Source organism: Hyaena hyaena, unplaced genomic scaffold (genome assembly GCF_003009895.1).
Source record: "Hyaena hyaena isolate Hyena2069 unplaced genomic scaffold, ASM300989v1 scaffold_313, whole genome shotgun sequence".
Taxonomy (NCBI): domain Eukaryota; kingdom Metazoa; phylum Chordata; class Mammalia; order Carnivora; family Hyaenidae; genus Hyaena; species Hyaena hyaena.
This window is the reverse complement of record NW_024080945.1, coordinates 1,618,275-1,645,775: the sequence shown is the minus strand read 5'-3', so window position 1 is coordinate 1,645,775 and position 27,501 is coordinate 1,618,275. Positions and strand designations below refer to the sequence as shown.

Here is a 27,501-nt window from a genome sequence, read left to right as displayed (position 1 = left end):
ATGGGCTGCGGCCCCTCGCAGGCTGCCGACGACCGGACGCGAGTCCCCGAGCCCAGGAAGGGCTGGGAGGAGGGAGTTAAGGTAAAACAAACGAAGCCGACCCGCAGGCACAAAGCCTTCTGCCACGCTCGGGGGGCAGGGGTGGGGCGTGGCGACGGGGGCGGGCGGGAGCTGGGTCCGCGGGGCCCCCAGCCCTGCCGGCGGGCGGGCAGGGGCGCGCGGGGCGGGCAGCTGCACGGGCCGTTGTTGAACTGCTGTCGTAGCCAGGACTCCGCTGCTGCAGGACTAGCGTTGAGGGCTTTTTGTGGTTCAAGAACCTTCGAAGGGGGTCCCACCCCGGGGCACTACCGGGTAGAGCCGTGTGTCCCCACTGCGGGCGGCGGTGATGCTCAGGGGAGACCCGGGACGTGCCTTCTGCTACGGCTTCCGGCAAGTGGGCCCTTTGAGAATTACTTAGAGTTCAAAGACGCGGTAGAGACCTTGCATCTGGCTGAGCCCTCCTGCTTCCCACCTGAGGACCCTAGGGCCCAGAGACGGGGATGTCCTTGCCCGAGGCTGCACAGCTTGTTTGGGGGCAGAGCTGGAGCCAGAATCTCATTGTCAAAGAGTCTCCTTCCCTTACTCTTTCCGCTCTCTCGCATTTGTTCCCAGGGAGGGGCATGGAGCGCTGGGGTGGTCCAGGCAGAAACGAGGTCCGGGATTCTTCCTACGCCCACCACCATCAGTATTCCGTAAATGGGACTGGGAAGGCACCGGTATACCTTGGAGAGGGGTCACCCAAAGATAGTAATACCATATAAGTGATCATCAAAAGCAGGGTACTTTAAGAGTGACAAGGAACACTGTTAATAAATTTGCCTCGTCTGATTTAAGCCCATACAGTTAGTTGGCCGAAAACCAGGATTTTAAGGTCGCCCTTTCTAATGGGCATTTTTGAAGCTACTGTCTCAAGAGCACAGCATTCTTTCAGCAAACGATGTGCAAGGTGCCGTTTGGTGCCATTGAGGGCACCTACCATGTGTGCAAGTGCGTGTGCATGCGTGTGTGTGTGTGTGTGTGTGTGAAACACCTTCTGGGCTCTTGGAGTGCATCAAAATGCAAACCGGAAGCTAGGAAAGGCTGAAACTCAGGCTTAGGACCTGGTGGCTTTGTGGAAGCCTGTGCCCAGGTGCCTACCTATCTAGACACTCTTTTCTATATTCTATTTTCTTTTTCTTTTTTTTTTTTTAAGTTTATTTACTTATTTTGAGGAAGAAAGCACAAGCAAGGGAGGGATAGAAAGAGGGAGAGAGAGAATCCCAAGCAGGCTCGGCGCCACCAGTGCAGAGTCTGATGTGGGGCTCACACTCATGAACCGCGAGATCGAGACTTGAGCGGAAGCCAAGAGTTGAACGCTTAACCAGCTGAGCCACCCAGGTGCCCTGTTTTCTGCTTTCTGTTCCAGCCGCCTCTGTCTGAGTTTAGGGCACATTTCCCTCTTACTGGGACTTCCTGCATCCCCCATGAGCACCCTACGTCATCTGCCTCCCACACTGCCCCCTCTCTCTCTAAGAAAAATTTCCCTGGAGCATCCAAAACCCTCTCCACGTGGTGCCACCAGGCTTTCAAATGTCATTCTGTCCAGCCCCGCGCACTAGTGCACTCTCGGGTCTGCCAGACCAAGAAGCCACAGTGCTCAGTTCCACCAGTCGTCAGCACCGTCCATGCTGTTCCCCATGCCATTCCCTCCTCCCGGAATGTCCTCCCCAGGCCCCATTCCCAGGTGTCCTGATGCATCCCTACTTGTCCTTCAGCGCTGAGCCCAAATGCCACCCCTGTGGTACTCCCTTCTTGCAAACAAAACATATGTTGAAAGCTCGTTCTCCTTTAAACAGCTGGAAACCATTGCGCCATCTTAATTACTCATTTCTACTGGTCTGGATTAATATGTAGGAATGCATTTTTCTCCCTTTCTCCAAAAACTATATGAATATGATTTAAAATATTAATCCATTGTGCTGGCACTGAAAATCTTTTTTATTTACTTTACCAGGATGATTACACGTAAGACTTCCATAGAAGGGCACTTTCACTATTTGTGCTTCTTATCCGGCCATTATCATTTGTTTCATTTCAAGGTTCTTACTGAAAATGATTGTTGCGCAGAGCAGGAGAAAGCAATGAAGTGCAATCCTCGCTGAGTGTCAGATACGCTGGGTCCCTAGAAGCCAAGCTTCCTTGGGTTTGGGAGGGTTTCTGGGTTTCTTCCTGAATTCCCTGGGTGTGAAAGTCATTGCCTCTCTCCTGGGGGGGTTTGTCAGGTCTCATAACTGGTCTCCCTGGATCCCTCCTCCGCTGCCCACCCCCACCCATGCTCCCACGCTAGTGCCCCTCCTGCGCCATCCTTCTGCAGTAAAATCTGATTATGTCATCCTCTGCTGAAAAAACAGTTCCCAGATCATTAGGTAGGCACGCAAACCAGGGGTTAAAGAACGTGACTCCCTCGGTTATGATTTCTGGGTTCTCTGTTTGTTAGCTGTGTGACTTCTGTCAAGTTATTTAACATCTCTGTGCTTTGATTTCCTTGTCTGTAAAATGAGGGTAAAATAATAATAATAGTTACGTTATAGAGTCGTCACAAAGATTAAATGAATTCGATTCATGTAAAATGATCGTATCAATGCCTGGCACAGAGTAAGTGCTTCATATGAGTTAGTACAATTGTTGTTATTACAGTGATTTATGTAAGATAAAGTCCTGACTCCATAGCACATCTTACCAGCCATCTTCGAGCTGCCTTCTGGCAAATTCTCCACCTTCATCTCCTCCCATGTTCATTTCTGGTCAAACTTCCCTACTCATGGCTCCCCAAATCCATTCTGTTTCGATCTCCATGCTTTTACACCTGCTCTTTTCCCTTCAGACCCCCCTCCTCCGTGCTGGGCCGCATGCAGATACGTACCCATCTTTCAAGACAACTCAAGACCACTCTCCTGACCCCACTCCCCATCGCCGCTAGGCCACCACACTGGCAGACCTTATACCTTCTCCTACCTTATTTCAAAACATCTTATTGTATTCATTTGTTTTTGTGTTTGTCTCCCATCCAGAGTTGTTCTTACCTTCTTGAGGACAGGAACTGCTCGTGGTCTTTGCAATCCCCACTGCTTTCTACAGTGCCTGACACAGACCAGGCACGAATGAACATTCCTTGAGGGACTCCGTGTCCCTTCCGCTCCCTCTGATTCCTTGGTGTTTTCTTGTCTCCTAGTTGCATAACTAGACCAATGACAGTCCGCAAGGAGAAAATTCAATATTAAAATCACCTGAAAATAGAGGCGCCTCGGTGGCTCAGTCAGTTAAGCATCTGACTCTTGACTTGAACTCAGGTCATGATCTCAGCCCAAGCCCCACATCAGGGCTAACAGTACAGAGTCTGCTTGGGATTCTCTCTCTCTCTCTCTCTCTCTTTCTCAGAAATAAACTTAAAAAATAAAACTTAAGGGGCGCCTGGGTGGCTTAGTCGGTTGAGCGTCCGACTTTCGCTTGGGTCATGATCTCGCGGTTCGTGGGTTTGGGCCCCGCGTCGGGCTCTGTGCTGACTGCCAGCTCAGAGCCTGGAGCCTGTTTCAGTCTGCGGATCCCTCTCTCTCTGACCCTCCCCTGCTCACGCTGTCTCTCTCTCTCTCTCTCCCCTAGAAATAAATAAAACATTTTTTAAAAAACGTAAAAAAAATTATAAAAATAAATAGCCTGAAAATAGACTCAGAGTCAGTTCATGCATAGCTCCTTCCTCACCCCAAGCATTAGACTTTGAGAATCTGATCCAGCCAAGGTGTAATTCTGAATCCGACACTCTCTAGCTATCAGAACAGTGCTACTTTTGCTAACTTCCTAAATGCACAGGCTGAAAATTTACGAGTTCACTGGGCTCTTTAAAATGAGATGAACTTATTTGCTTTCATGAAATATTTATGTTTCTTAGCGGCACAACTTTTAAAATATTCCGAATCAAACTTCTCGAGACTTGCCTGCTGACTTTGTCTTCACTTGTACCTTATTCTAACATGGCAAGAAGACATAGTAGTAAAATAATGCATAATAAGAAAAGCATGGGTGGCTCAGTGGGTTAAGCATCTGACTTCGGCTCAGGTCATGATCTCACTGCTCCTGAGTTCGAGCCCCGCGTTGGGCTCTGTGCTGATGGCTCAGAGCCTGGAGCCTGCTTTGGATGCTGTGTCTCCCTCTCTCTCTCTGCCTCTCCCCCGCTTGTGCTCTATGTCTCTCAAAAATGAATAAATGTTAAAAAATTTTTTTTGAAAAAATAGAAAAGCATGGGGAACTTTTCTCAGTCAGAAAAATGTTCTGTGTGAGGAACTCTGAGCCTCTGTCTTATTATGAAAGGGAACAGACTAGATTGGAATAGACAATCTCTAAGGACCCTTCACAGTTTTCCCTAACCTTTGACAAGAAAATTCTGGTTTATCAACAGTAAAAGGGACTAAATGACTTCTTCAAGTCCAAATTTTTAAGAGAGGATATTTCTGAGTGTTTTTAGAGGGTTGCTATTTGTTATGATTCGTTAGACATAAACTAGAAAATCAGATGTTGAAGAATGCATTTTTTCCTGTATTTCTGCAGATAAATATATTTATAAAATACGTCTGCCAATAATGTGTTTCCCAAAAGCTTTAGAACAGAACCTATAATACTTCCAGACCCAAAACAAATAAACAAAACACGAACAAAAAACAGCCCTGTGTGTAATTAAAAGTAATACCTTTTTTGAAATGCTGATGATTCCCATGCAGAGCTGTTAGCTTAGAATTCACAGCGTTTCGGGGCGCCTGGGTGGCTTAGTCGGTTAAGCGTCCGACTTTCGCTTAGGTCATGATCTCGCGGTTCGTGGGTTCGAGCCCCGCGTCGGGCTCTGTGCTGACTGCCAGCTCAGAGCCTGGAGCCTGTTTCAGTCTGTGACTCCCTCTCTCTCTGACCCTCCCCTGCTCGCGTTGTCTCTCTCTCTCTCTCCTAGAAATAAATAAAAATATTAAAAAAAAAAAAAGAATTCACAGCGTTTCAATTCTGTCGAAAACTGATAAGATTGTATCCTCAAGACAATGAAGTATAAAATAACATTGATACAAAATATAGAAACATATCGAATCTGGGTACTTTTTCTTTAATGTTTATTTATGTTTAAGAGAGAGAGAGAGAGCACAAGGAGGGGAAGAGACAGAGAGAGAGGGATACACAGAATCCGAAGCAGGCTCCAGGCTCTGAGCTGTCAGCACGGAGTCTGACATGGGGCTCAGACTCACAGAACCATGAGATCATGACCTGAGCCAAGGTTGGCAGCTTAACTGACTGAGCCACCAGAGCACACCTCAAATCTGTATTTCTGCCACAACTTCATTTTAAGGAAAAAAGTCAAACCTCCACCCTCCTCCCCATCCCCTCCACAGCACATAGACTTCTCATTGATGTGAAAATGTAAACCCTGCATGCATAGAAAGAACAAGAAAACTGTTTTTGCTATATCCCCGAGAGGCATAGATATAATTAATTCATCAATATCTCTGGCCTTTGAACTGTGTCTCTTCTCAAGTCTAGATTATGAAATTGGGTTAAAATTTCCAGAATGTGTTGCACATAGATAAGATATTTGAAAGACATGCTTAGTTTTTCAAAGAGAAAAAAAACCTTAAATTTCTGCTCTGGAAACTGAAGGCTGATATATGTTATTTTATGCCGAAAGATTGTGTTTCATCTGCTACCATTTAAGCTTTGGTCACTAACAGAGCTTGAAGGCAACTGGATCTAAGCAAGCAGAAATGGGTTGAGAGTGTTACTAAGGCCTGGATTCCTCACTTTTATGAAACCAATGGGGGTCACTCAGGGTTATGGAATTTAAATATATTCTGACTTACAGGGGGATTGAGTGGCTCAGTCGGTTGAGCATCTGACTTTGGCTCAGATCATGATCTCAGGGCTCATGAGTTCGAGCCCCACATTGGCTCCCTGCCGTCAGAGAAGAGCCTGCTTTGGGTCCTCCGGCTCCCTCTCTGTCTGCCCCTTCCCCACCAGCATATGCTTTCTCTCTCTGTCTCAAAAATAAATAAAAAGCTAAAAAACAAATAAATAAATATATTTTTCTGACTTGTAGATGACAGAATGTCTTTGTGAAAAGCCACCTTTTAAATTGAGAATATTCGGGGCACCTGGGTGGCTTAGTCGCTTAAGCATCCGACTTTCGCTTTGGTCATGATCTCGCGGTTCGTGGGTTCAAGCCCCGCGTTGGGCTCTGTGCTGACTGCCAGCTCAGAGCCTGGAGCCTGTTTCAGTCTGTGACTCCCTCTCTCTCTGACCCTCCCCTGCTCACGCTGTCTCTCTCTCTCTCCTAGAAAAAAATAAATTGAGAATATTCAAGTATGCTTTCAGCTGCAATATGGACATTTTTTTGGTTTGTTGTTGTTAAATTTTTCAGGGTCTCTGATGGGAAATGTTAGATGGCAAAATGTGTCCCTGTATGTAACTCACTGCCCTGCTAGGTTCAAAAAAGAAGCATCTGCAAAACAGAATGAACTCGTGAAATTGCCTATCTCATGGCCATTGCAGACATTGGTTTTTAATACTTTATTTGGAAAGAAGGTCAAGAATACCTAACGCGAGCTTTGCTCTTTAAAAATAAATGTTTATTTTTGAGAAAAAGAGAGAGTGTGAGTGGTGGAGGGGCAGAGAGAGAGCGGGGACAGAGGATCTGAAGCTGGCTCTGCTCTGACAGCAGTGAGCCCAATGTGGGGTTTAGATTCATAAACCGCAAGATCATGAGCTGAGCCAAAGTCAGACGCTTAACCAGCTAAGCCACCCAGGTGCCCCATGATTTGCTCTTTACCTTCAGCATAAACGCTGAGCACCTGCAAAATCATCAGAATCTCCTTTCCCTATGTTATATGTAACAATATATATTTTTATATATTTGTGATATATGTATGTGTAAATGTGTGTGTGTGCACGTGAGAGAGAGACACCCTGTCTGATATAATATAATTATTATTATAGAATAAAATAATAGCACAAAATATATATACAGACTTTTCCTGGGTCGGCTTACAGGAACTACGCGACAGTAACTGTGTCTATGAAGAAAGACAAATGGAGAGAGAAAGAACGAGCACATAGTGGCTCTCATGCTCTCTCCGTCTGCCATTTATATTTCAGATCTGTTGACTTTTTGTTGGCTGACTTATATGTTCAGTTGGTTGGGTTTTCATACTTTCCCGTGTAGTCCTGAAGCACAGAACTAATTAACCCTCAACACAATGAACTGATGTTGATTTAGCCGCCACCAGCATGTTATGTAAACATGGTGGTAAGGAGCTATGTGAGTCTCCCTGCGAACATTCGAGAAACCCGAAGTGAATGACGGGACCCCGAGGATGGGTGTTGGAGCTGCCATGACCTGGCTACTATGGTTTCTACTCAGATCTGAGGGATTTCAAGACCCTTTGGAGAGCTTTCAGGAAGTGAACAAACGTGTTTGGGTATTTAAACAATCTGTATAGTTTTTATTGTGAGAATACCAGGGGTTTCGTGCTGATGTCCCATTTGTCCCTCCTTTAAATGGAAGATCTGGGAGGTCTGTTGCCTTCCTTTCTAATGTTTCTTCCATCTCTTTCCCCCAGTTTCACTGCCACCATCCTAGGTCATGTTCAGTCAGAGCTCACCTGGACAATTGAAATCATCGTAACTGACCTTCTCCGTCCCTTCCTTGCTTCCTTCAGACCCTTGTTTGAACTGACCCCAGTGATCTTTCTAAAAACACACGCCTGATCATTTTATTTTGCTCCCATGCACAAAAACCCTACAAAGGATTCCCGTTGCATTCAAAATAAAATCAAACTCCTTCACTCGTCACAAAAGACTTCCTTTTCCCACCTCAGCACCTACCCTGTTCTACCTCCATCTGTTTCTGCTCCACTGGAATAGTTCAAGTTCATACAGTCACAATACTGTTTCATACCCATCTTCGTGTGTGCTTCACCTCTCTGTCTATAATGATCTTTTGTCCTTGCCCACCGGCAACTCATTCCTCAAGACCCAATTCAAGCATCTTCTCTTCTTTAACACCTTCTGCTGCCCAAAGAAGATATAGCCTGGTACCAGCGTACCAGGGCATTACTGGAAACCATAGGGCCTTGGAGGTAGAGTTCTGGGGGAAAAGAAGAGCATCCCTTGGACCAACATGAAATCAATAGACATGAGAAGAATAGCCAGAAGGCAATACTCTGTAGAAGATACTTATGTTATAGGTCTTCTGGGAACACTGAGGAGGCTTCCTCTGGTGTGTCTGATGGAGAAAAGGTTGTCTGATCAAACCAAACAAGGAAGGAAAGGTCAGCACTAGGAGAAAAGGGGCAGGGGAGTTAGTGGGGATTAGAGAAAAGTGTTCCTGAACATACCAATATTTAGAACACGCTGCCTCTCAAATAAATGCCAGTTCTTTAAATTGAATTAATTTAGCTTTTTGGGGGGTACCTGGGTAGCTTAGTCGGTTGGGTGTCTGACTTTGGCTCAGGTCATGATCTCACAGCTTGTGAGTTGGAGCCCCGCGTCAGGCTCTGTGCTGACAGCCCAGAGCCTGGAGCCTGCTTGGGATTCTGTGTCTCCCTCTCTCTCTGCCCTTTCCCTGCTTGTGCTCTGTCTGTCTGTCTCTTTCTCTCAAAAATAAACATTTTTTTAAAAAATCTAGCTTTTTGGAAAATTCATTACATTTGTCTTTTCTTCTTTTGCTGTGGGACTATGAAAATTTTGACCTGGGCAGCATTTTGGAGTCAGTGGCTTACTAAATGACATATGGACCCTTTTTACAGTGTGTTAACCTATTTATAATCAATGGAACTGTGGTGTGGAAAAATAGACATTCTTAACAAGGAAAGGTGGGATTGTAAGCCAGTGCAGAATTTATGGAGGACCCTCTAGAAACACATATTAATATAAAATGTGTACATCTTTAGATGTGGGGAATTATTCTCATAGGATGATTGGTTGAATTCACACCAATATATATGCTCAAATATTATGCCAGCACAGTTCATTATATTGCAGACACATATAGAAACACATATAGAAGCATATATAGAAACAACCTAGATGGCCATCAGTAGGAATCGGTTGAATAAATTGTGGTATGTTACATAATAGACTACACTACATTTATCAAATAAATGACTACTCCCCACCATTAACTAGAAGGAAGTAGGCCTATATATATTGATGTAAGCAAATGTCTAATATATCCTTAATGGAAAAATTAAGTTACAGAAATATAATACAATCCCATTTAATATATAACCTGATGTATATTATTCATATATAGCTTTATTAAAATATAATCCACATATGATACAATTCACTGTTGTCACCACAATCTAATCTAATAAAACATTTTTATCCCGCCCACAAAAGAAACCACTACCCATTAGCGGCCAACCTCTACTTCCTAAGCAACCACTAAATCTACAGTGCGTTCCTATTAATTTGCCTATTCTGAATGTTTGGTAAGTGGAACAATCTTTGTGTCTGGCTGCTTTGACTCAGCAGAATGTTGTCAAATGTCATCTCTGAGCAGTGCACATTAGTCCTTTCTTTCTTTTTATTGTCATATAAAATTCCTTGGTCTGGATAGACCACATTTTATTTAGATATGTTGAATGTTAATTTTGAACATATGTGTGCAGATTTTTGTGTGGACGTACATTTTCATTTTGCTTGGGTTCCTAGAAGTGGAATTTTGGGGTCATATGCTAACTGTTTGACTTTTTGAGAAATTCCGAAACTGTTTTCCAAAGTGGCTGCACCGTTTTACATTCCCACAGCACTGTACGAGGGCTCCGATTTCTCCACATCCCCACTCACAGTTATTATGTGTACTTTTCATTGTAGTCATGCTGGTGAATGTGAGGTAGTATCTCATTCTTGTTTTGATTTGCATCTCCTTAATGACTAATGATATTAAGCATCTTTTCATGTGCTAATTAGACAATTCCAGTTTGTTTTTAAAGATTGTATTTCTTTGAGCAAAACGTCTGAGAAGTTATATACGAAGATGTTAACCATGCTTTTGTCTAGGGAATGGTACTTATTTTTACTGTGTTTCTGTATCATTCAGTGTTCTACCAAAAGAACAAACCAGTATAATGGATGACTGGATGGTTGGATGGATGGATGGATGGATGGATGGATGGATGGATGGATGGGTGGGTGGGTGGATGGATAGACAGATGGATAGATAGATAGATAGAGAGAGAGATAGATAGATAGATAGATAGATAGATAGATAGATAGATAGATAGATGTATTGCAAGGAATTGGCTTATGCAGTTATGGGGACTGGCTATCCAAGTCCGCAATTCACATGATAACACAGATGGTCAGGTGGTCAGGTCCATACTGGAGCTGAAAGTGCAGTCCACAGTAAGAACTTCTTCCTCAGGGAAACCTCAATTCTATTCTTAAGGCCTTCAACTGATTGGATGAGGCCCAGCCAGATTATCAAAGATAATCTCTTTTATTTAAAGTCAACAGATTGTGGGGCGCCTGGGTGGCTTAGTCGGTTAAGTGTCCGACTTTCCCTTAGGTCATGTACTCGCGGTTCGTGGGTTCGAGCCCCGCATCGGGCTCTGTGCTGACTGCCAGCTCAGAGCCTGGAGCCTGTTTCAGTCTACGACTCCCTCTCTCTCTGACCCTCCCCTGCTCACGCTCTCTCTCTCTCTCTCCTAGAAATAAATAAAACATTTAAAAAAATAAATAAAGTCAACAGATTGTATACATTAACCACATCTACCAAATACCTTCATGGCAATGCCTAGATTCATGTTTGATTGGATAACAATACCATAGACTAGCTTAGTTGACACATAGACCTGATCATCAACAATTTCCTTTTATATTATTTATTTCTGCAATGAGTCTTTATTACTTCTTTAATCAGCATAAGCAATAAAGACAGTGCATTTAAAAAAAAAAACTTTTTTAGGGGAGACTGGCTGGCTCAGTTGGTTAAGCGACTGACTCTTGGTTTTGGCTCAGGTCATGATCTCATGGTTCATGGGTTCAAGCCCCATGTCAGGCTCTGTGCTGATAGCTAGCTCAGAGCCTGGAGCCTGTTTCAGATTCTGTGTCTCCCTCTCTCTCTAACCCTCCCCTGCTCATGCTGTCTCTCTCTCAGAAATAAATAAAACATTTTAAAAAATAAAAAATTAAAAAAAGAAACTATTTTCTACAAAATCTTGACTCTCATGGAGCTGTTCCCTTGTCACAGGCTGATGTTGGTGCGACTCATTCCGGAGAGAACTGCAGGCCCCAGACTGAAGCTGAATTGCCCAAGGACACTGTGAGCAGCCCCGAGGGCCTGGGAAAACAGGCTCAGTTGGGAAGTTTACCTGGAGCCATAGCAGAAAGTCCCCCATCTCTTAGTGAAAGAAACAGAAGAATAAATTCAGGTAACAGCCCCCATTTATACTAATCTCCACAAAATACTGTCTCTCTAAATATATCGTGAAATGTAGAGGCTCCTGGGTCACTCAGTCAGTAAGCATCTGACTCTTGATTTTGGCTCAGGTCATGATCTCATGGTTAATGAAATCAAGCCCCACATTGGGCTCTGTACCGACAGCGTGGAGCCTGCTTGGGATTCTGTCTCCTCTCTCTCTCTCTCTGCCCCTCCCCCACACGTGCTCTTTCTCAAAATAAATATTTTTTCAAAACATATACGTAGGGGCGCCTGGGTGGCTCAGTCAGTTGAGCGTCCGAATTCGGCCCAGGTCATGATCTCACGGTTCGTGGGTTCGAGCCCCATGTCAGGCTCTGTGCTGACAAGCTAGCTCAGAGCCTGGAGCCTGTTTCGGATTCTGTTTCTCCCTCTCTCTCTGACCCTCCACTGCTCACGCTGTCTCTCTCTCTCAGAAATAAATTTTTTAAAAAATTAAAAAAAAAAAAAGATGGACATCCTTCCATTGAGGATGCGGGGGTGCTTCCATTATAAAAAAAAAAAAAACATATACATGTTTATACACACACACACACACACACACACACACAAAGTATAATGTATGTTAGCAACCCCTTTATCACAGTTCTGTGGGCCAGGCAGTGCTCCGAAGAGCAAAATCCCGATTTCTGAGACATTAGGATGTAGCCTGAGGCCTTCATTATGTGGGTAAATAATGCTAACCACTAATCTTCTTGTAGATCAAGTAATTAAAACTATCTTGTTTTTTTCTTTTTATCTTTTCTTTACCTTTTTTGTTTTCTACCCGAGAGCCCTTACTGGTTAGGAACAGGCCTTGGGAATAGGAGTCACACAGGCTTTGGCTGAATTCCTGAAAACTTCCACTGTGTTAACATCTTTCCAAGAGAAAGTTGTTTTTTTTTTTTTAATGTTTTATTTATTTCTAGGAGAGAGAGACAGCGTGAGCAGGGGAGGGTCAGAGAGAGAGGGAGTCACAGACTGAAACAGGCTCCAGGCTCTGAGCTGTCAGCGCAGAGCCCAACGCGGGGCTCGAACCCACAAACTGCGAGATCATGACCTAAGCGAAAGTCGGACGCTTAACCGACTAAGCCACCCAGGCGCGCCTCCAAGAGAAAGTTTTACATTTGAAAGACTAAATAAAACCTACATCAGACTGTTTCCCTTGTGTCTCCCATCCAAAGTATCAGCGAAAATACAAAACAGTCATCTTTCAAAAACATGAGAGAAGTAATTATGCCCTGGTGTGCTCCTTAGCAACTATTTTGATTTTTCCTGCGGTTGTGTTTGCCTTCCTTGAGTTACCCCCCTGGTATTGATTTAAACTCTCCCATTGACATTTCATCAGCCTCTGAAACAAATTGAACTCCACAGGACTCGAGGAGAAGTGTTCTGTCTTATTTGAGGGGGAGGCCTGCGTGTCATTCCTCACCGTTATTATTTCTTCCCTAGGTTCAGATTAGAACTGGAAAATAGATGGGTTAATAAATGAGATTCTTTTCTTTGGACTTGGATGGTACATGCTAATCATGATAGATTTCCTCTTACCCTTCATCTTGTAGTTCCGATGTGAGGCGTTCATGACCTCAGAGAACGAGGTAGGAGGCAGGGGACAGAGTGGGGGCCCTCTCCTCTCTCTGTGTGGTGGGCCAGCACCTATATATTTTTCTCTCTGATAATTTTATGGATGGGAGCGCCGTGAGTGCTCAATGTCCACGGAACTAACAGACTGCAGATTGTCAGGTGGGAGGGGACCTGGGTGTCCCCTCCATCAGCCCAGCCAGTGGGGTAGAGCTGACAGACACCAGCCTGGGGAGGGAGGGAGCTACCAAAGCACCCCAAAGCACTATGTGGTGTAGATTCGTTTCCAGAAGATACCTTCCCACAGAATGAAATAGAACCAGCGCGCTAAGCCTAAGAGTCGTTCTCTGCTCGGTTTCTCCTCTGTGTCCTTTCTGCATCCATGCTCTGCCAGCCACAGACGTATTTGTTTAAAATTTCAGGTTTCACACTAACACTTCTCAAGTACTTCCTTCTTAAAAAAACACTTATTTTGAATAGTTTCAGATTTAAGTAAAGTTGCAAAGACAAAGAATGCCTATAGTCTTTCCCCCAGATTTGCCAGATGCAAACATTATATCACATTTGTATGTGGTACAATTTCATGTATCATGGTCCCCCTCTCTCCCTCTGTCCCTCTCTCTCTCAGACACACACACACACACACCCCTAAATTGTTTCTGAGAGCAAATCGCAGACATAATGACACTTTACTCCTAAGTACAGTATGTGTTTCCTAAAACAAGGATATTCTTTGCATAATCACGGTACAGGGATCACAATCAGCAAATTGCCCCTTATGCAGTACATCATCTCATCTGCATATTCAAATTTTATCAATCGTCTCACAGATGTCCTTTACAAATAAATGTCTGGTTCAAGATCTAATCGGGAATCACATGTTTAATTTAGATGTCATGTGGTGTTTTGCTCCTTTAATCTAGAGCCAGTCCCTCAACTTTTCTTCGTCTTTTATCGGATTGATCTATTTGGAGATATAAGCTCTCTATTTTGTAGAAAGTTCCTCAATTTGTGTTTGATAACTCCCCATGATTAGCTTGAGGTTATGCATTTTTAGCAAAAATACCAAAAATGATATTGTACCCTGTTTGTACATCAAATCAGGAGGTACGTGGTATCTATATTTGACCTTTATTTTTTTTTTTTTTTTGGTCGTGCAAACATTTTTTTAATGTAGTTAAATTTATCAATCTTTTCTTTTCTTGAATCTGGATTTTGAGTCATAGTTAGAAAGCTTTTTCCTACACTACAGTTAAAGATGAATTCACATACACTTTCTTACATCACTCTTGACACTTATGCTAGTGAAGAATTTCTGATCTCATGAGAAAATGCTAGTGTGATGTTAACTGCATAGGAAACATAACTGTATGTTCAGTATGACGTCTGGTTTGTAAAAGTAAAATTTGATATATTAACAGTGGTGATCTCTGAATGGTAAGAGGATGGGCAGTTTTCTTTTCTTTTGTATTCTTTTCTATATTTTCCAAGCTTACTATGATAACCATGTATCACTTTCATAATCAGAAAAAAGCATAATGTCATGTTCAAACATTTCCCCAATCGTCTTTAGCATCCCAAGAAATCATGAGAATTAGTCGCAGTGACCAACATAGCTCAGGGGTCTCTTTGTAGGTTAGCCACTGTCAATGTCAAACGAAATAGTTTGGTGGACTCAGAAAAATAATGGATCATGCAGTGGACCTCTTTCCATGACCTTCAGTAAGGAGTGCAGGGAGGTGGCGGAGAGCACAGATGTGGAAATCAGATATTCTTGAATTCAAATCCTAGTTGATTCTCTTCCTACCCATGTCACTTAAGCAAGTTAATTTAACACCTTTCTCATATAGTTTGTTTATATAATAGGAATAACAGTACCTCTCTCACAGGATTCACAGTATTATAAAGTATATAAAGTACCCAATATGGTGCCAGGCACATAAATGCTCAGCAAATAGTCATTGTTATTATTTTGACCCTTCCAGCTAAGCTCACCTTCTAAACAACAACAACAACAACAACAACAACAACAAAATCCATCTAATTATTTGAAGAGGGCTTACCTCTAGCTCTTTTATTGAATTTTTCTCTATTGTTTCTAGCTTCTAGTTAACCTACTTGAAAGACATGCTTTACCACTCTGTACCAAAATCTGTATACAGCTCTTTAAAGTAGGAATCGAGTCTGTTTCAAACACATGGAAGGTAGAAGGAAGACACGGCACTGGACAAGAAATGAGATTATAGGCAATTTGTTGCGGTTACCTGCAGGGGTCAATTAGAGAAGTCTCTTGTAACAAGAAGGCAGATATTCTGAAGTAAGAGACATCAGGCTCGTGTGTATGTGTGCATTTTTTCTCTCTTCCCACTGCAGATTCATGAAAACTGTCTTTGTCAGCCAGTGAGGTTAGACATTTTTCTAAAAAGACTGTGTCCACTAGGTGAAATGAATGTGGTTATTATGAGGACTTCCTGATGATTACAAAGTAGGAAATAGCTCATTTCTGAAGACACATTGCACCTTTATTTTATGATGGGAGTCTGTAAAAACAGATGCCTGCCTATTTGGAGACCTGGACGATTTGTAATGGGAGGCTGGGATCTCTCTCATTAGTGCAGTTTATAAAGCCTCCTGAGAAACCCTTTCGGTGCCATTTTTAGAATCATTAATAAAAATGTAGCTGACATCGCTTGACTTCAATTCTGATTTGGTTCAAAGACTCTTTTCAAAAAGGTATTACTTTTACTTACATAAATTTAGCAGATGGTGTCATTGTAAACTAATGTAAACCTTGAGGTTGCGGAACTCGAAGTCTCTTGGCAACATCCCACTGTTTACCCTTTGTATACAGAGCATAGAAACCAAACTGCAACTCACAAGAGTCCCCAAAAGAATATCTCCTTCCTAGCTGTGTTTTAGCTCAGTAATTAGTGTAGAGAACCCATGCAGCCCTACCCCAGTGTGTAAGTGTTGTTACAACAAAAAAAGTAGTACATAGCAGCACATGAGAGACTTTTGTTATGTTAGTATGGGGCCTGCTAAGTAAACAGTATATTCTGGTGATGCGCATCGTCTGAAAGAACAGGAAGAATTTGAACTTCAAAGGATTCAAAGATTTATAACGGAAACAGATATGTAGGTAAGAGTGTTGAGACAAGATTTAATGAAGTGGCATAATTTATAAGGCATCCATTTAGCATCCAATTGATAAAATGTTAATGCTTAAATTCCTATTTCTTCTTTCTTTTCCTTTGGAAGCCCTAGTGACCAGTGGATTAATCCATAACCCCCAACCCCCCGAGACCCGAGAGCGACAAAAGTCATCAGACATTCTGGAGGAATTAATTGTTCAAGGAATAATACAAAGCCACAGCAAAGTATTTAGACACGGAGAATCGTATGACGTCATGGCAAGTAATTCCCTAATTGAACATTAGCCTATAGTTTATAATAGCAATAGAATATGATTGATCGCAAGTTACGATTTCCGAAGTCACAGTGCAGATTATAGCATTTGTCTACACCGGGTTCTTCTCCCATCAATTCTGTCACCCGTCTCCATGTCATCCTTCTCCACAGACTCAGGAATTGCCCTAATCATTTTTTTTAAAGTTTATTTACTTGCTAACTAACTTGGATGTAAATTTAAAAAACTAAAAAATAAATTCATAGAAAAGTTTAAAAATTTTTAAATAATAAATACTAAATTTATTTATTTAATCTATCTCTATGCCCAACATGGGGCTCAAACCCACAACTCAAGAGTGAGAGCCGCATGCTCTACACACTGAGCCAGCCAGGCACCCGGGAATTGCCCTAATCACTGATGATAAATGAATCCAGTAAAACATATCTTGGGTTTTACTGAAATTGAGAGATAGTAAGCCCCATTGAATAAGGCCTTCATTCTTCGAAGAATTTTTATTAAGTATGGCCTGTGTACTTGGTATTGTGAGTATAAAAATGAACTCTGATTTATCTAATTCAAAAATAGGCCTAAATGTTAAAGCTAAAACAGATATGCTTACACATGTATATATACATCTATATGTACACATTTATGAATTGACCCTAAAGTCAAACAGGAGGAAATGAATCCAGTTGTAAAAATCTATACTCTTATTTTTCTTTGTTGATTCATCTTGACTAATCAGTTGTTGTGTTTCCCTAGTGTGAGCAGAATTTTTACTCTGATTTTAACTGGTTGTGGCTGAAATCTTGAGTCCTTAATGTTTTTAATAAGTTCTGTCTAAACCTGTAAAGTCGATGGCTGGTGGCGTCGTTGCTGTTTTGTTCTGTTTTCTCCTGTGTTCGTTTAACAAAGCTCCCAGGCAACCCCACTGTCTAAAGAAGGTGGAAAGAAGAATAAACAGAGGAAAGAAGCCTAAGGAGAGATGAGTGAGAAAGATGAGGAGGACACAGAAAGGATGGAAATCAGGACCAGAAATAACATCAAAGGCTCCTCGACGGTCGCCCATCCCTGCCTTGTAGGGAAAACAATCAATTGGGAATAAATAGGCACATTATTTAAATCAAGGTTGCCACCTGGACCAAGTCACTTAAGTATTTGAACAAAGGTAATTTCCTTCTCTGCATGTAGAAATTGCTGAAGACTCATGAATAAAAACCAAAGTGGCATTTTCTTTTGAAGAAGGAAAATGCATCCCGCAGAAGGTATTTGGGGAAAAGAGGAAATCGCTAACCTCATGAATGATGTTATCAGGCTGCGAATAATCAGCGGATGTAGGGGGCAGGGGAAGGTAAAAATAGATTATATAGTGGAAAAGATAACGCCAATATAATGACAGTTTACATCTGTGAGACGCGAGGCACTTTAGAGTACAGTAGCTTACTTGAAAGTACTAGATGTGTTTTGAACATGGAAAAGGAGGGGAGAGATTCTTTTCCAGCTCTAGGGGAATCTCTGGGGGTCAGAAAAAAGGAAGGTGTGTCAAAAGAAAAAAGACAAGAGAACAATCTGGAGGAGGATAAATTGTGGATACTTTCAGTAGCTAAGCGATGCCTTCTTTAGGGAAATGCTATAGAACATGGATGCTAACAGCAATGGGAAGAGCATTAAAATATTTTCCAGTAAGGCAGATACCAGAGATGAAGGAGTCCAGACTGAGACCTTACAAGGGCACATCAAGGTTAATTAACATAACATCGTGAAGAAATACATCTACTTAAAAAATGAAAACTACAGGCTTGACTTTCAATAGCAGCATTACGTGAGCGGAAGATGAAGAGTGTGTTGGTATTCTATAGAAATGGAATGGTTGTCAGGTGCCTAGCTGGACCATTCTCAAAAGGATGTCCACATCCTCAAAAGGAGGACCACAGAGATAGGTAAGAAAAACACAGCTCTTTGCTTTTGCTTTTTGCTTTGGAATTGGGCCACGATGTCCCAGCATAATCTAGACTTGCAAAAGGCCAGAGCAGTAACACACAGCTGTACGTTTTATTGTCTAGAGCAGTGGTCCTTAACCTGGCTGCACATTCAGATCACCTAGCAAGCTTTCAGAAGTCCCAGGGGCGCCTGGGTTGGTTAAGTGTCCGAATCTTGGTTTCAGCTCAGGTCAAGATCTCACAGTTTGTGAGTTCGAGCCCCACATCGGCCTCTGTCCTGAGAGTGTGGAGCCTGCTTGGGATTCTCAGGGCACCTGGGTGGCTCAGTCGGTTGAGCGTCCGACCTTGGCTCAGGTAATGATCTTGTGGTTCATGGGTTCGAACCCCGCATTGGGCTCTGTGCTGACAGCTCGGAGCCTGGAGCCTGCTTCAGATTCTGGTCTCCCTCTCTCTCTGCCCCTCCCTCGCTTGAGCACTATCTTTCTCCCTCTCTCAAAAATAAACATTAAGAAAATACAGTAAAAAAAAAGAAAATCCCAGTGCCTGGGCACCCCCAGGACCAGTGACCGGAGGTGGGCTCTGGCTGTAGTGCTTTTGAAAGCTCCCCGTGATTCTAGTGCCCTGAAGTTTCTACCAACATACACAAGGCCCCCAAATTCATTATAAAGCTGGAAAGGGTAAAAGCTTTTGATATCAAAACCCCCCATTGTGAAAGAGAATTCTAAAAGATTCCTGAAAGCGTAACATATTTCCAGGCACAGGACAAAGCGTATCCCCAGGAATGTATGGAAATGAGGGAGAGGGATAATTGCTTAGCGTCACAGGTGCAGTCTCTTACAGTGCAGGTATAGCTAAGATCATACATATATCAGACACCAGGTGTCTCCATATTTTGGGAAAAGTTATGAGTCACTGTAAAAAGATGAGTAGTGAATACTGAAAGGGGAACATACTACGAATGAAAATATTATTAGAGAGTTAATACTTTTCACTCTCCAACATTTAATAATATTTGTTAGAAAAAAAACAGCAGATGATAAATTGGCTAAAAAAGCAAACCAAAAGGGATATTAGTAATGTCAGCAGTTACTACAATGTGACAAAGGCATGTAACATGGTTTCTTCATTGGTCCCGCAAAATCTTTTAAAGCAAATATTATGAGGGGAAAAAATAGAACAATAAATGTGAGAATAAGGACAAAACTTCTGACATAGACTGTTAGTATAAATGCAAGGGAATGTCAGACAGATCTGTCCCCTTCTTCTTTTTCTTTCTTTTAAGTTTATTTATTTTGAGAGAGAGAGAGTAGGGGAGGGGCAAGGAGAGAGAATCCAAAGCAGCTCTGCCCTGTCAGCGCTAAGCCCGATGTGGGACTCAAACGGTGAGATCACGACCTGAGCAAAAGTCAGACAATTAACCGACAGAGCTGCCTAGATGCCCCATATCTGTCTCCTTCTTTAACACAGTTCTCATGTAGACTGAAAAATATGATAGGCCCTCCATTCATCTGCTGAATGGAGAGACTCCCCTGTGGGCCAGTCTCTCCCTGGAGGTCCAGGGCAGTATCTGTCCACAGGCCCCCATTCATCGTTTTTCTTAACTGTTATCATTTGCTTGTTGGCAAGTACTACAGAAGTTTCATAGTGCTCCCGGGGTAACACGCTTTCAAGCGGAGTCATACTAAACAGAATTTACCCTCACTCAGAAAGAATTATATTGATATAATGAATTATAATATATCATGATAGACTACTAAGCTAAATATCAGACTAAATTAATTTTTCAGGGTATTTTAAAATATTGTAAAGAGACTAAGTGGCTGTATTATAAATGTGTATGGACTTTATATACACACGTAACTGCGTGTCACCACTGGTAGATATCTCTGCAAGAGGTGTAATTGGCTCTCATTTATCCACGTTGGTATTACCCACTTGAGGTGTTTTTTATCCCAGACTCATTTTCCCCTGCCTCCTACATGTCCCGGGTCTCCATACACAAGACTGATTTCTCTGTTGACTCATGCTGTCTCCAGCCAAAGTTTATGCCCTGCTCTGGGCAACTTCTGCCCTTGGTAACGCTCAGTGCAGTCAGGGAGTTCATTCACCTTGCATCAGAGTCCCTACCATTATTTGTTGAACCTCTCAGGGAGTGTTTTAAGGAGGAGGAAGTAGACTGGGTAAGACTAATGTCAGCCAATGCTGTCACCTTGCCTGGGAGGTCTCACAAGGCCAGAACAGGAATGACAGGTCTTCTGGAAGCTTTGACCCATTCTAAGCACAAGACTTTGGGGAGGGAACATAGCCACCGTAGGCTTATCTGTGGATCAACAGTTAATTAGGGAAGCTCCGAGGACTACACAGTGGTCACAGGTTTGTAATATATACAAGCCAGGTTGGCTAGAAACAAGATCCAGACTTTATCACAGCATCTTTAGGCTTGACAGTCTTCTGATGGTACCCTTTAAGAACATAATTGAACTAGTAACATCTACAGGTTTAGAGTTTTTATGGGGAGCACCCTCTCTAAGCATCATGTTATTTTTAAGTGCCAACAGTTGGCCAATCCTGACTTCATAAAATCCAGTGGGAAAGAATACAGGTATTTTCCCTCAGGTCTTCCAAGGCCTTTACTTCAAATGTCAAACTCGGGAAAGGATGAGGGTTGCCCAGGTAGGATTAACTTCCAGAAGCGGGAGGAAGTACTTGATTTCCTAGGCATCACTTTGAGATAAAGCTACAGGAAGAGTCCACCCAGACCAGAAATCCCAAGTCTCTGAGCTACTCGCGTACTCCTTTAGGTAAGATTCAGACCCCTGTGTCAAGCCTCAAGGAGCCTTTCTTCATTAAATCTGGGATTACCATTTCATGTTCTTTTAGCCTTCTGTGAGCGAACTTCCCTAAAGAACTGTTTTCATACTAATTTCACAGTATCTTTAGTTGAGCCACTACAGCAAGTACGTCCCTCTTTGCAGCAAATGGCTTTGCCAGCAGGGAGCCTAAGAGCCAATTGTCATAAAAATAATACAGTGATGGGGGAAGGGGAACTTGCTTTGACAGACATTCCACGGTCTTCATGTAGTGAAAAACTTCTCACCACACCAAACTGTCTGATGGCTGTAACTGAGCCAAAACTTCAACAAATGTTTCCCTCTAAACAGTTTTCTGAGAAACATGGTTCTTAAAGCTGGAAGGAACGTTAGCGGTCCTCAGCCCCCTCACTATTTTTACATGTGAGAAAACAGAGTCCAAAGAGTAGGGGTGCCTTGTCTCAGGGGACGCCATGGGTATTAGAGGCCGACCCAGATTACAGCCCGGGTCGCCTGCTGGCCCCTGTGATTCAGATTCCCATTCCTGCCCTTCAGGACAAATATTGTATCTTAGTGATGATTCTGTGTGCTGTCGTTGAAAAAAAGTCACTGCTTGGGGATATTTGGGTGGCTCAGTCGGTTAAGTGTCCGACTTTGGCTCAGGTCATGATCTCACAGTTCATGAGTTTGAGCCCTGTGTCAGGCTCTGTGCTGACAGCTCAGAGCCTGGAACCTGTTTTGGATTCTGTGTCTCCCTCTCTCTCTCTCCCTGCCCCTCCCTTGCCTGTGCTCTGTCTCTCTCTCTCTCTCTCTCAAAAATGAATAAACATTAAAAAGAAAAGTAAAGAAATAAGTCACTGCTTGAAGACATGAACAGATATTTCTCCAAAAAAGACATCCAGATGGCCAAGAGACACATGAAAAGATGCTCAACATAACTGATCATCAAGGAAATACAGATCAAAACCACAATGAGCTATCACCTCACACCGGTCAGAATGACTAAAATCAAAAACACAAGAAACCACAAGTATTGGTGAGAACATGGAGAAGAAGGAACCCTCGCACACTGTCAGTGGGAATGCAAATGGGTACAGCCACTGGGGAAAACACTATGGAGATTCCTCCCAAAGTTAAAAATAGAACTACCCTCTGATCCAGTAATCACACTACTAAGTATTCACTCAAGAATACTAAAACACTAATTCAAAGAGATCCATGAACCCTGATGTTCATAGCAGCATTATCTACAATAGCCAAACTATGGAAGCAACCCAAATGTCCACTGATGAATGAATGGATAAAGAAGAGGTGTGCACTTGTGATGAACGCCAGGTGATGTATGGAACGGTTGAATCACTATATGGTACACCTGAAACTAATATTACACTATATGTTAACTGTACTGCAATTAAAATTAAAAACTTCATTAAAACAGTCGCTGCTTTCACTGAATGAAATGTAATTACCATTTCCTGTGTGATTACTCTACACTTTCTTAAAAAAAAAGAAAATCCTTGGGGCGCCTGGGTGGTTCAGTCTGTTAAGCGCCCGACTTCAGCTCAGGTCATGACCTCATGGTTCATGGGTTCGAGCCTCGTGTTGGGCTCTGTGCTGACAGCCAGCTCAGAGCCTGGAGCCTACTTCAGATTCTGTGTCTCCCTCTCTCTCTGACCCTCCCCTGATCATGCTGTCTTCCTCTCTCTCTCAGAAATAAATAAAACATTTATAAAAAGTTTTTAAAAGAAAATCCTGAGAAATAAGTACCATTAAACCCATCTTTTAAGCGACAGAGGCAAGCTCACAGAGCTTAAGAACTCACTCAAAGGCACACTGTGGCCAAACCAGGACTCAAACCTAGGTCTGTCCGTGTCTTGACCAGGCATCTTTTTCTGCTAGTCTAGACTGTGCTAGACTGCCTCTCTGATGTATTTTCTCAGTACCAGCAGCCTTGTAGACTCTTTTAAATATTACAGTGGATATCAATGGCTCCTTTGTCTTTAAAAGTCATTAGAGAAATTACCTACAACATTAAGTTTAGTTTATAATGAAGCCCAGAGTTCATGGAGATCTTCCCCGGTTGTCATAAATCTATACGTACTGACCGAGAAAGATGTCCATAGCAAATTAAGTAGAGAAGGCAAATTGTGCAGCCCGTAGAGGGTATAATTTCATTTATGTTTGGTTTAACGTTACAGATGTACTGCACATACATAAGTCTATAAATATATGTGCACAGAGTATGCCTGGAGGCACACATACCAAATTTTTCAGCATAGTTCATGCTGATAAGCAGGACTGGGGGTCAGGTGGTTCAGCAGAAGACTAGGGAATTATTTATGTACACGTTACTCTTTCATAACTTATGTAGGTTATAAAAAGCTAACTTTAAAAAAGAAAAAACACGTGCATTAAAGCTTTCTTTATAAAGCCTTGACAACAATTTTACTTTTTTGTAACAAGAAATTGTCATCAGAAAGTCATTATCGCTGCTTTGAACCATGGAAAGGGTAGTCAGTCACGTGGAACAGTTGGGAATTTTTCCTCCCATCCTGAAAACATTCACAAAGTCCTGACGGCAAAGCCCAGCCCAAGGTTGCTGCTCAGTAATAATTTTCTCCTGCACGAGACCCAAAGTGCTCAAAACTGACCTCGATCACAGCGTTTGTAGCTGTGGCGTATTACAAAATTGTCGGGTTTCACTTTTTACCTTGAGCTAGGCATTCATTCATCACTCGTCTGCCACCTTTTTCCATCTTGTGTTCATTCCCCAGAATGGTTTCATTTTGAGCCTTTTTACCCACTCCAGACCATTGTTGGATTATTTCAGTGTGTTTCAGGAAGAGCCTGTCTTTTTTTTTTTTTCCTAGGCATCCAATAGACCTTTTTTTCTTCTTTTTTAGGAATGAGTTCTGTGGTGAGCAGCGTTCACACTGTGACTTTTAAATCTGCCATAATATCTATTTGGATTTTTAGGATCGACGTTCTACACTGTGTTCATTCTACCTCTCCTGTCTCCCTCCTCCACCAGCGAACAAATCTTCTGTTTCCTCCCTTTCCTTCCTCCAGGTAAACACGACAGAGATGCCACTGAGAAAGCCTCCAGCCAGGCTGAAAAAACTGAAGATCAAAAAGGAAGCAAAGGCTTTCACAATGAACGATGTAGAAGAGAAGATGTGGGCGGTGGAGCGGCGCAGGAAGGTACCTGAGCTCCTGCGTGAGTGTGTGCTACTTGCTGAAATGAGCCCGCGTAGGCCTTTCCTATCTACCACTTTAAGATTCAGATTAAGTGTCTTAGTGTACGCTTCCTCTGCAGGATGTTTAATTTTACTTTAATTCTCTTTCTGTGATGAAGGAGGGAGGCAACATCTTGTAGCTGCCTGAAGTATGGGCTCATCCATATAATCTAAGGAAGCAATATTCAGTTTTCAGAATGAAGCATGGAGCTTTCTTCATCTGGAATTAGGAAAGCTTCATCTGGGGTGGGCGGGGAGGAGAGGAGGCGTGTGACGAAGGCTGAAAGGAGGCCGTCCAGACCATTAGACCAATACCTGCCCTGGGCGCCATTACCCTCCGTCGTCCATCCTTCCGTGAAACAGCCTTCACAGCTGTGGTCTGACAGCCTTTGTCTCCATCCCTCTACTTGGCATCTCGGGGAACAGGGGCTCCCCATTAAGCTCCATTAGGGTAGGGAGCGTGTGTGTGCCTTTAATAGCGCAGTAAAACCTTGGATTGTGAGTAACTTGTTCTGTGAGCATTCCGCAAGATGAGCAAACATTTCTAGTAAATTTTAACTTGATAAAAGAGCCATGTCTTGCAATATGAGCCATACCTGACACTGAATATCACATGATTGCAACTGAACCAATGGTTCTGAAATTTGCTTTGATAGAGGAGTTCTTTGGATTACAAGCGTGTTCCCGGAACAAATTATGGCTGCAAACCAAGGTTTTATGTAGTTCCTCAACACATGTTTGTTAAGTGACTGGATAATGAGATGGAAAAGCGATATAGGTTAATTTCAGGCATATTAATGAGAACTCGAAGAAGTTATTAGGGCTCATTTTCATTCTTTAATACCGCCTTTCAGACTAAAGAAGAAGAAATAAGAAAAAGGCTACGGAGTGGTCGACTCTTATCCCCTGCCAGTCCTTCAGACACAACTGAGCCAGATGGGGGTAAGGTCCCTTTTGCCAAAGGCCTTCACGCTGTGAGTTCTGCTGTGTTTGAGTTTGAGCCGTCTGACCAGGAGGGAGGAAAGGCTTTGAAACAGGAGAAGAGCCACCCAACATCGAGTAATAGAAACTTCACTTATGAAGGATTTGGGATGGTGGAGTCAGACATGTCTTACAACCAAGCAGATGATGTATTTGAATAAGCCGTCTTATGTGGATTTCATGAGAAGCCATCCATTCTCCCTGCTTGTGACAATCTTAGTCTGTTGCACGTTTTTCTGGAGGCCTGATCTCACCCCGCTGGGCTCTGCCATGGATTTAGGAGTGATTGTATAAGCTGTACAGGCTGAACATGACTGAGTCAAGTAAATATCTATGCTAGGTACCAAAGGGAACCTAGCTTTACCAAAGGGAAAAAACCCAGGAATATCTGACCAGCTTCCATATTGTAAAGTTGGCATTCTCCTCCAGCGTGGCTTCAGACGCTGTGAGGATGTCTTTATGAGTACCTTCCAGCTTACGTTCATGTGTTTGTGCCAGATGAAACCCTTCTTTTATGCTCCTGCCCCTTGGCTATACCCACCCTCTGAGGGCCCCTTCAGACAGATTGCATGGCTTTGTATTACATGTTTGAATGATCTCTGTGCTTCTTATCTGTATGTTTCCATGTTTGTTTTCATTCTCTGTGCTGTGAAGGATGGAAGCGATATCTTGAAGCTGTTTGAATTACAGTTTCATCCATATATCTTAAGGAAGCAGTATCCAGTTGTGAGAATGAAGTATGAAAAAAGACAGACTTCACTAGGGTCCAGGAGTGGAGGGATGTCCGGGAGGGGGTACACTGACAGGAGACCCTAATGCCAGTGCCCAGCTTCCCTGTGGACACTCCAGGCTGGGTTTGCTGGCTCTTATCTTAGTGGGATTATACTTGCTTCTTTCCTCTGTTTTACCATTCACACCCAATCACCTATGAGATCTGATGAGTCTACATTCTTTTTTTTTTTTTAGTTTATTTATTTATTTTGAGAGAGAGCACACTCATGCAAGCAGGGGAAGAACAGAGAGAGAGGGAGAGAGAGAATCCTAGGCAGGCTTGTCAGCACAGAGCCCCACACAGGGCCCAATCCTATGAACCATGAGATCATGACCTGAGCTGAAATCAAGATTTGGGCTCTTAAAAAACTGAACCAGCCGAGCGCCTCTGATAAGTCTACATCCTGAAGATGCCCCATCCATTTTCACACATTTCCCCTCATTCCACCCCACCTATCATTCAACTGGATCACTACAAAAGTTTCTTTGATCCCTATACCACATTCCTCCAGTTAAAACACTTTCCTGGCCTCCTTTCGTTGTCAAAGCAAAGTTCAGACCCCTTTCTGCAACAGTAAGGATCTCTGCTCTCACAATTCACTTACACTGAACTTGAGTTCCTCAAACCCAACACACTCCTTCCCCTCTGCCTCAGGGTCTTTGCACATGCAGCTCCCGCCTTCCTCTCTCTCCCTCTCGCAGCTGGGGCTGACTGATGCCTTCTTGTCGTTCATGTCTCCACTCAGACCACTTAGTCCAAAGCTCCTGGTGTGGGTTGGTGCCGCTCTGCTACACTTGACTTTTGGCACCCTGACCCATTCATCTTTGCACTTGCCATTCACTTGGAATTGCCTGATGTGCTTTCAGCTCTACCACTAGACATTTCGGTTTTAACAAGGCAGGAGATGAGTGTCTTGTTCACAGTTGCATTTTTCTGTACCTCAGGAAGTGAATGGCACATAAGTGCTGTGTACATATTTTGTTAGTGGGTGAGTCGGTATAGCCATACATCTTGCAGAAGCAGGGCAGCCCCAGAACATGGGAACCGGTGGCTGGGAACAGTGCAATTTGGCTTGAGGAGCATGAGGCACCTACTGTTTATGCATTCCCTTTGGAGTCTTGTAGCATTGAAGATCCGGTAGCCAGGTGTGATGCTGGTATGATGGAAGGGCTTCATTCATTCTGAAACTCATTCCAGAGCCCCAACCTTTAAGAAGCACAGTCTCCTTCTTACAGTGTGACGTGCAGAGCCCTGGTCCAGGACAGT

General features: G+C 43.0%; 1 protein-coding gene across 1 annotated transcript; it reads left to right on the top strand.

Moving 5' to 3' along the window:
• Nucleotides 1–26,025, top strand: STMND1 (stathmin domain containing 1). Its single transcript, XM_039248575.1, has 6 exons — nucleotides 1–433; nucleotides 652–755; nucleotides 11,300–11,480; nucleotides 16,346–16,497; nucleotides 24,316–24,447; nucleotides 25,337–26,025. Exons 1-6 carry the CDS (start codon nucleotides 1–3, stop codon nucleotides 25,622–25,624), a joined length of 1,290 nt encoding a protein of 429 aa, XP_039104506.1. The 3' UTR covers nucleotides 25,625–26,025.
• Nucleotides 26,026–27,501: the final 1,476 nt, after the last annotated feature.

Coding starts and splice junctions, on each gene's coding strand:
- STMND1 (XM_039248575.1), top strand. CDS start 1: ATGGGCTGCGGCCCCTCGCAGGCTGCCGACGACCGGACGCGAGTCCCC. Junction 756..11,299: donor ATGGGACTGGGAAGGCACCG/GTATACCTTGGA, acceptor CCCTTGTCACAG/GCTGATGTTGGTGCGACTCA. Junction 11,481..16,345: donor AAACAGAAGAATAAATTCAG/GTAACAGCCCCC, acceptor TTCCTTTGGAAG/CCCTAGTGACCAGTGGATTA.